Source organism: Idiotropiscis lumnitzeri, chromosome 2 (genome assembly GCF_059441095.1).
Source record: "Idiotropiscis lumnitzeri isolate Australia: NSW breed Sydney's pygmy pipehorse chromosome 2, RoL_Ilum_1.0, whole genome shotgun sequence".
NCBI lineage: Eukaryota > Metazoa > Chordata > Actinopteri > Syngnathiformes > Syngnathidae > Idiotropiscis > Idiotropiscis lumnitzeri.
In genome coordinates this window covers 13025713-13035788 of record NC_142392.1, presented here as the reverse complement: position 1 = coordinate 13035788, position 10076 = coordinate 13025713, and the positions used below count along the sequence as shown (strand labels likewise).

The 10076-nt window shown below is 40.1% G+C and overlaps 1 protein-coding gene across 1 annotated transcript; it reads right to left on the bottom strand.

The window, feature by feature from the left end:
- Positions 1-3713: 3713 nt before the first annotated feature.
- LOC148341737 (uncharacterized) lies at positions 3714-8877 on the bottom strand. Its single transcript, XM_088287329.1, has 2 exons — positions 8467-8877; positions 3714-5490 (listed from the first exon to the last, which is right to left on the bottom strand). The coding sequence occupies exons 1-2, from the start codon at positions 8588-8590 to the stop codon at positions 3929-3931; spliced, it is 1686 nt and encodes a 561-aa protein (XP_088143455.1). The 5' UTR covers positions 8591-8877; the 3' UTR covers positions 3714-3928.
- Between the last annotated feature and the right edge of the window lie 1199 nt (positions 8878-10076).

Sequence of the window (10076 nt, the reverse complement as noted above, 5' to 3'; positions counted from 1 at the left end):
AACAACCAGTGCCTTACAGAATGATGGTGCATTTATTTGGAGCCATCTCATCACCAAGTTGCGCAGCTTATGCTCTGAGAAGAATGGCTCAAGACAATCAGTCTAAGTGCCTACCGGTTGTTATAGAAGCTGTTCAACAGAACTTTTATGTTGATGATTGTATGAAGAGAACAGCCACTGTCACCGAAGCTATCCAGCTGATACAGGACCTCATTGGTCTCTGTCAACAAGGAGGCTTTGCTTTGGAAAAGTGGATTTGCAACAGTCATGTTGTTTTGCAAGCCATCTCTGAAGAATGGAGAGCCAAAGAGCTGAAGATGTTGGATTTGGACCATGACAAGCTTCTAGGAGAAAGAGCGCTTGGTCTTCAGTGGTGTGTGGAGACGGATGCTTTCGTCTTTGGATCGGAAATAAAGCATCGGGCTCTGACCAGACGTGGGATGCTATCAGTCAACAGTTCTGTTTACGACCCATTGGGTTTCCTGGCGCCAGTGGCCCTTCAGGCCAAAATAATGCAACAGGAGCTGTGTAGAAGGGGCTGCAATTGGGATGATCCTTTGCCACAAGACATTTTAAAGCGATGGAGAAGGTGGTTGGAGGACTTGGGCCAGCTAGCTACATTTAAAGTTGACCGGTGTATTAGACCAGCTGGGTTTGGAGCTGTAAAGCAGGCACAATTACATCATTTTTCTGACGCCAGCGAAGGAGGCTATGGAACTGTCACATATGTTCGTTTAGTGAGTGACGAAAACCAAATTCACATCTCTTTTCTCCTAGGTAGTGATTGGTCCAGCGACACTGAGGAGTCGATGCGCGCGCCGAGCTTCCAGGGCAAACCCCGTGTCGGTGCGCGTACCGCTTTAAGAAAGTCACGTGACCACTGCCGGAATGGTGTCGACACAGCGGTCGCGCGCCAAACTGTGTTCATAAGGAAGCGCTTCTGTCAACAGGATGGACGCTCAAAACAAGCATCGAGTTATTGGCGCATTACTTTGCACTAAATATCCACAAGATGGAAGACGTCACTGTTGATGCGCACTCAGAGGTGCAGCGCTATATGTCAGCAGGACACGTTGCACGTACGGAAGACTCGCTCTTATACTGGAAGTCCAAGGAGGCAACGTTCCCTCACCTATTTATATTAGCCACACAGGCGTTGTGCACACCGGCCTCTTCAGTGCCTTGTGAGAGGATCTTCTCAAAGGCGGGGGAAATTGCCTCAAAAAAAGAAATAGACTGAAGAACAAAACGCTGGAGAAACAATTTTTTTTAATAAAAATCTTGAATTACAATGAGTACATTGTCATTCACAACACTTTTACTTGGGCATTCAGACAGATGTTCTCTTAATTTATCAACTGCGTCTCGAATATCAAAGATTTTTTTTATGAAATTGCGTGTATGTAAAAATAATGTGAAAGCAAATGCCTAATCAGAATTAGAAATCGCTTTGTCATTGTACTCAAGTGTGCAACGAGATTAAAGAGCTCCCCTCTCCAGTGCAATACAACAATAATTCAGTTAAATATATAAATTAGACAAGAGAATAATTAGTGCGATGGAAAGTAATAAGAAATAGGATATATAAAAACACATCACGTCGCTAATCAATGGAATTGGATAAAATTAGTTTGACAGATCAGTGTCAGATGACCCTGTCAAATGTTTCCTGCAAGTCCACCAGGTGTCAGTATTCAGCAACACAGTGTCAACACAGTGTCAATACATTGTGTCACTGTGTCGAAACGATACAGGATGCCTCATCTACCCATCACTATTGGTTAGAGTCATTGTTAATGATAGCGATTGTCAATGGTATCATGGCAACTCTCTTTGAAATGTGGCGATTGCTTATGGTATTGAGGCAAGGTGAATTGCCATGGGCTGAGTCAGTGCGAGCTATTGCTATGCTAAAAGCAGCTGAGCTAGCGCCTTGTAAGGCGGTGCGCCCAGTGTGTGTTTCAAAGACAGAAATAGCACCTTCAACAGGTGTTGCGCCCTTTGAAGCAGCGCGTCCTATACTGCGAAAATATGGTAACTTAAAAATTAAAAGTAAAAAAATTACGATTAAGAATGTGCAAGCAAGAACTCAATCTGATCGAAATGTTGTGCTTTGACAAATGTTGAAAATAATTATATTTTCCAGGAGGTATTTATTTCTTTGTTGTTAATTCATTCAATTCTATACTTATTTCAATATTTGAGTATTATTTTTCTTTCAATATGTCGTATATTTTGTCTTTGAAGTGTGGGTCCTTGCTGCCTTCCGGAGAGGCAGCCGAGCAAGGCTGGATTGGTGATGGAAAAGAACTGGTTCGAAAAAGATTTTATTCTCGTCACATGCTGATGTCAAAAGAAGTCTCCCCAAAAACGTGCGAGCCCCCTCTCAGACATTCCCTTCTGATGGGGAATGCCCAAATAGGACATGAATATCTAATTTTCCTTTGTTACATATGCATTCCCATCACGCTAATCTTTGGGATTTCCCTCCAAAAGCTCCCCCAGAGGGGGAGCAGATGCGTCTCCCCTTTGATACGACCAGTCTACTCGTGACCACCTTAAATGACTTCCATACCCTGGAAGGTCACTGACCTGGCGAGAGAATTGCCCCCACCATAAACAATGCTCAGGCCTATTTTCTCTCAGGGCAGTATCTGGTTACATCGGAACTTCAGAACCAAGACTGGTCACTTCTGTGAGCTCCAGTCCTTTCATAGTTTCATAAAGAGAGTTACTTCCCATATCTATATTAGGCCATTTAAAAATATACGACTTTTTTTTAATTCATTTCAATGTATATTTAAGCTTGCTTAGGTAATAATACAATATTTATTCAATTATTTTAGTATGTAAAATTCTCAACAATTTAAACCTTTTTATTTCACACTTGAATATTTCTTAACATATTTGTTCTTTTGAATTTGGATGCAATTTAAATTATTCCATCCATCCAGCCATTTTCTGCCGCTCATCCCGGGTCGGGTTATTGAATTAATTTTTTAAGTATTTTTTATAATTCAATATTTATTTCAAGATCAGGACTCTTCTCAATTAGTTCAATATTTATGAAATGTTTCTATATTTATTATTAATTGAATTAAGTCTGTATGTGGTTTCCAATTTTAAATTTTAATATTTTCCTATTTCAATATATAAATAATCCAATGTATAAAAAATATAATACAGCATGAAAAAATATATTTGGTATATTTGACAAATTTATAGTTTTTTTTCCGAAGTGAGATTCAGCTTAGCAACAAACCCCAAACGCTTGATAGAGCTCAACCTAGAAAGTGTATTTTGCCAGTCAGAAATTTATTCAGAAAGCGAAATATTAAATGTATGTGAGGGGATATTTGAAGAGTTCGAGTTTTGTTCAACGGACCATACATATACGAGCCAGCCAAACACAGCGAGAAAACCAGCGCTGACTCCAGTTGCCATCAAGTTGCCAACTCCTGACATTCCAAAACCTTTGAGAGAAACTGAGACGATTTGCGTTTCTCCTTCTGGCTCTTTTTATCGTTCAACTTCTAGTTCAGTTTTTCACCTTTTCACAGCGTAATGAAGGCCAGTTGAGCAAGTGGAACAAGTGATTTTATTGATGATTGTGGAAGGCAGCGATTTCATAAGCACCGTTTCTTCTCACACCTTTTCCATTAAGTACGATTAAAAAGACAACTGAAAAGCATAACGTTAACAAATGTTGTTCCAGGCGAAGGCAATTAATTTCATATACATGTTGGATGAAACACAAAAAAAAAATCATCACTCAAACACGTTGCTTCTTCTGGCACTGATCCCATTGGCTTAATGTCAATAAAAGAGCTTTGCAAAATTAAATTTTTCATATTTCATTCAAAATCACATTTACATCTTACCACAACGAGTCAGTTCCTTCAGTTTTTTGTTGTATTTTTTTTAAGCTTCAAGGATCGCTGCTTTTCTCACCAGCACAATTGTGACTCTCCGCACCATGTTTAGTGAAGAATTCTTTAGCACAAACGCTGCAACTGAATGGCTTGTCTCCACTGTGTGTTCTTGTGTGGCTTCGTAAATGAGACCTTCGAGAGAAACTCTTGCCACAAACTGAGCAGGAAAAAGGTTTTTCACCACTGTGTGTTCTTGTGTGGATTTGTAAATTTGACTTTGTTGAGAAGTATCTTCCACAAACTGAGCAGGAAAAAGGTTTTTCTCCACTGTGTGTTCTTGTGTGGCTTCGTAAATGAGACCTTCGAGAGAAACTCTTGCCACAAACTGAGCAGGAAAAAGGTTTTTCACCACTGTGTGTTCTTGTGTGGATTTGTAAATTTGACTTTGTTGAGAAGTATCTTCCACAAACTGAGCAGGAAAAAGGTTTTTCACCACTGTGTGTTCTTGTGTGGATTTGTAAATTTGACTTTGTTGAGAAGTATCTTCCACAAACTGAGCAGGAAAAAGGTTTTTCTCCACTGTGTGTTCTTGTGTGGCTTCGTAAATGAGACCTTCGAGAGAAACTCTTGCCACAAACTGAGCAGGAAAAAGGTTTTTCACCACTGTGTGTTCTTGTGTGGATTTGTAAATTTGACTTTGTTGAGAAGTATCTTCCACAAACTGAGCAGGAAAAAGGTTTTTCTCCAGTGTGTGTTCTTCCATGTTTTGTTAAATTTGACTTTTGAGAGAAACTCTTGCCACAAACTGAGCAGGAAAAAGGTTTCTCACCACTGTGTGCTGTTGTGTGTTTTGTGAAACTTGCCTTATGAAAGAAACTTTTGCCACAAACTGAGCAGGAAAAAGGTTTTTCTCCACTGTGCGTTCTTGTGTGTTCTGTTAAACTCTTCTTATGAGAGAAGCATTTTCCACAAATTGAGCAGGAAAAAGGTTTTTCTCCACTGTGTGTTCTTGTGTGTTCTGTTAAATGTGACTTTTGAGAGAAGCATTTTCCACAAATTGAGCAGGAAAATGGTTTTTCTCCACTGTGTGTTCTTGTGTGGCTGGTTAAATGCGACTTTTGAGAGAAACGCTTGCCACAAACTGAGCATGAAAAAGGCTCCTCTCCACTGTGTGTTCTTGTGTGAATTGTGAACGTTGACTTATGCAGGAAGCTTTTGCCACAAACCGAGCAAGAAAATGTTTTTTCTCCACTGTGTGTTTTTGTGTGCGGTTTTAAAGACAACTTTGAAGTTAATGAGTCAGTGTGACATGCCCTTTCACCTTTGGCTTGCCCATCAGCATCATCATCATCATCATCAGGAGAGTGTGATAATGTGTCCTCATTATGTGCTTGTGATGGCCCCCAGTGGTCTTCATCACCTTCTGTTGTCACGTGATGACTTGAGCTGCTGCTTGGAGGCTCCGCCCCTCTGTTGTCCTCACTGTCATCCTTGTTTTCATCTTCAGTCTTTATCGGGAAAACGTTCAGTGGTGACTTGTTAATCCCCTCCTCCTCCTTTTTGATGTGAGTCCAGTCTGGCTCCTCTTTCACAGAACAGAGATCATTTTGTCTGACGTCTGCAGGACACAAAAAGACAAATTTGGTTTGGTCAAGTCAAAGGTCAGGCGGCGACTTTGTCTTATATTGTTTCTACCATGCTACCTTGACTTGTGCCCGCTGCACACGGAGCAATGCGTGCGACCCCAACTTGGACCGGACCATGGGGGCATTTCACAAAATTACGTCCGACGATGTAAACCTCCTTTTAGCAGCACAACAGTGATAAACGAGCATTTAAAAAGGAAGCACGTTGCGGCTGATGCCCGATTACATTTCTGACATAGTCACAGACGTTTCTGGAAGTGAGCTGAAGTTAGCACACACAGGCTATTGTGTTCGTCTGATGGAACACCTTTTGTGGGACCTTAACATGTTGATGCAGACCACTGGGGGCCATCGCAACATCATGTCATTGATAAGAGGAATCCTTCAAGCGAAATATGTTTTCAAGTATTTCATTTTGCATTTCTAGATAGTTTCATCGTGGGTACTTTTTGCTTCCATTATAATCTGGATCCCTAAAAGAATTAAAGGGGCCCTGGAATCAGAGTCCCTATTTATTGTATGATTTACGTTTGGGTTTTTTTTTACCCAAAATGACATTTATCCTGCGAGTAAGTTCCGACATTACCCTTTTATTTTTATAAAATTTCTGTTTCTAAATAAATTTTAAAACAAAATTACGTTTGAAGAGTAAAAGTTCTAACACATAAATTAAGCAACAACGCTTTCACTCTGACTTTCATGTTGACATATTTGAATAATGACTGTATATTTTAAAGTTATCCAATATGTATTAAAGAAGATACACCATAATATTTTAAGAGGTCACTGAATTATTTTGTACCTGCAATGATGCATAACAGCCAAAGGGTGTCAGTAATGAGTAACAAAGTAACACAACACCTCTCATGATTCCGTCATCATTGTCATTTGCAAAAATCACCAGGAACTATGAGATGCAGTCGAGATGCAAACCACCTGGGCCACAGGAACTTTATTACCAGGAACTAAATGTTCCTCGGCTTGTAGTTGGAAAAGGGGGTTGTGACGCTCTCCCTTTTTAAGCCCATAGTAAACCAAAGAGCAGGTCAGTGACTTCCAGCTTGAAACAGGGATCCATGTTGCGACTCGACCACAAGTCAGATGTGGATGCAAAATGCTTGACATGTCTCCGCTCCCGTCCCGATGTTGTCCATATCGGAAGTGCTGTTTGCGGCAAATATTTTCGTACCTCTTGTCGGCTGCTTTCATGAGGCGTTTAAATCCTGTCCGCTCTATTGTAACTAGAGGAGCTCTATCTTTAGCTATGTGCTCGGCTATCGCGTCCACCTCTGAGACGTTCTCTCGTATGGTGTCGCCTCCGTTATGGGCTGTTGTTACTTGTCCAACCTTGCTCCTCACTTTGAACTTTTAGCACAAGCTCCAAGTCAACAGCATGGTTGTGTTGTGGGTGGTGAAAAAGAAAAGGTTGGACGCGCTGTTTCTGTTGCTTACGACGCACTTTGTAGTTCATGTTTTTTTGCTTAAACATCGTCTTCATGGAACCCAAAACATTTCCAAACGACAGATGTCCACTTTATTTTCGGGACAAGCGCGACAGGAACAATTTCAACTAACGTTACTTCGTCCGCAGCCGTGTCAGCCGCTTCAGGATTTGAATCGCCAGCTACGAACGCGTCTTGTTTACATTCTTGTTCAGAAGGGAGGAGTCACGTGACTACACGCGCTGTAGCCGTCTTAAAGGGGCATGAGCATCGCCGCAGACAGAAAAGACTTCTTTTTCTTTTCTTTTTTTTAGACACCGAATTTACCGACATGGGCAAAATGATGCCGGTCATTCTAATAAATTTCGGTAACTGTAAATTTTCGGTTTATCGCCCAGCCCTAACACATAGTATTTTCATGACCCACACTCTCATTCAGAACAAACAGATTCAGTCTGCTCAGGTCAAACTGATGACACCCCAGATAGCACTTCATGGACAAATACAATAAAACACATTCTCCACATAGGCCATAGAAGATACAAACATATCAAGTTGGGGGAGGACGTCACAGGGATGCTATCTCTAATCTCGTTGCACACTTGAGTACAATGACAATAAAGGGATTTCTAATTTCTAATCAAGAAGACCCAAAAATATAATCTGATCTGGGAAAACATACACCACACAATCTGTACACTGACGAGATTACAGGGGAATGAGAGACGGAGAGACTGCCGCCTGCCTGAGAGGGTCAGCCTTGGACCTGGAACGTGGGCCGGGCCGGGGGAAGGAGCAAGGACGACCGATTCAACCTACATGACCCTTGACATAAAAAGCCTCCTATAAAATGTGAGGCTGGGCTGAGATCAGCGCGCTATTTTTCGATAGTACTCGTCTTGAGTACAGTTTCTCGTCAGATGAAGACAAAGCCGCCCATATATCTGTATTTGTACTATTTCCTGAATGCCAGAAATTGAAGAAACTAAATATTGGAACTCTATTCAGTTGTTGTTGAGTCTTTATTTGACCCTATTCTTCTTGAGTACAAAAAACGATCACGCATTGGAGTAACTTTGGCATTTAAGATTCATTTACAAAATGTTTCTCATTTTCTCGGTGGCTCAACTCCAACAGTGGATATAAAAGTACACTACATCTGTCAGCATAGTTTTGAAACTTGATGACATGACAAACTTAATTTCTTTAACAACATTTAAAAACCTGAATAAGTAAAATGTTAAATAATCAGTTCAAATTTTAAACTGGGAAAAAAAACACGGAGTTGACCCCCCACTAATGGTTTTTCTTTGGCATTTATTTTCTGCACTGATTTCATTTGGCATAAACAATTGTTCAGCAAACCGGCAAGTAAAAGGCAATATTTAAAAATAAAACGGCAATAACCGTGAACGATTTCCCCCAAAAACTTAATGTTGTTATGTATATTTTTAACGATAGAAAGTCGTTCTTTCCAAAGCAAATGAGAGTAAGACGGGTACAAACCTGCTTTGTGTAGCACAACAGGAGGCTGCTTGTTAACTTCGCCCAGCATTTGAAAATGTTGCTCGTTCTCTTCTTTTATTCCACAAAGTTCCTCTTTGTACTTGGGTGTCGTTCTAGCACACATTTTCAAATGATAATTCCAAAAAATCCGCACTTGATCTCTGCTTGGCGATGAGTCATGTGCCTCTTTTCGTTAGCGGCTAGCAAGCTAACAAGCTAAGCTAACTACGCCGAAAAGCATCAACGCGCGAAGATGAGTTATCGGGACACAAAGACTTAATTAATTATGTCGTAGTCCTTTAGAGTAGCACTGGACATTCTGTGAGAAATTTACAGTCAGTTCCACACTAAATCAGAAGAATTTAGCGGTGGACGGTTTTTGTTCCGGTGTGGACGGGTCGGTGGATGTGGTCGAGGTCCTTCGGAAGCTGCGCGCTTGCTTATGACGTCATGCTTTCAGCACGTGTTTTTCAAATATATTTCTTTGCCTCTGTGTATGTTTTTACCCCTGGCTGTTATATTTCAATATATATTCTATATAATATTTTATTTCGGTTGATAAAAAAAAAATAAAAATAAAATAACGCCACATTGGCGCGTAAGATCTGACGTCACTTCCGCCTTTGCCTCGAGAAGCCGCTGCTGCTCCAGCAGTGAGACGTTTAAGTTTCTCCTCCCGAACTTGCAACAATGCTGTGTTTCACTCGGGTTGCGAGATTGTATGAATATAATGTCTGCAAATACTAGCAGTGCTTCTCAATTATTTCACGCCCGCCCCTCCCAAGAAGAAAAAGATTCGCGCCCCCCCCCACCACCAATTTTTTTTCTGTCTTTGTAGATTGATGTTAGATTGTCAATAAAATATCCCTTAACTAAGCTAAATTGCTAAGAAATATAATTTTGAGAATTATTTTTTGTGAGGATCTCGAAACTCAGTACTCTGTTGTGCAAATATTGATGAGATGATAAATATTTACTAATACGTTTTTTTTTTAAAATCTTTATTCACAGAAGCAAACCAAACACATTTATGAATACCGAAATCCATGCGATGCATCTAATTTGAAGTACTTAGCACCTGCCATGTCACTCAGGATTTTTTCACGCTTGGGAATCTGATAATGTTCTCTTATATGAAAAAAATCAGTGCCTACCTTCTGCCAGGGAGTTGTGGGAAGGTCAGCTACTAATACGTACATAATATAGAAAAGACAAAAAGAAGAGCCAGGGGGATTTTAAACAAAAATTCTTTGTAAATAACAAAAAGCAACAGCTTTAGTATTTTACGATACGTTTTTTTAAAAATAATTTTATGGTTACTATACGTTTTTTTTAATGGTTACTGTAATGTTCCGTCTTCTATCTTAAGAAGTCACGCAGGCAACGTGATGCTGCAAGCTTGTGTCTCTTAATTTACTGATTTGCATTCTCGTCTATGTGCAGACACACTTGTTCGTCTGGTAACCAAAACACACATCGGGCAATACTGCCAACTAGTGGCCAATGATATAACTGCTATCATTACATCTCCCTTTCAAACGTTAAACAATGCCTAAGCTTTTTTTTCATTCTTATTATTTTTTATTATTATTATAATAATTTTGTTTTGT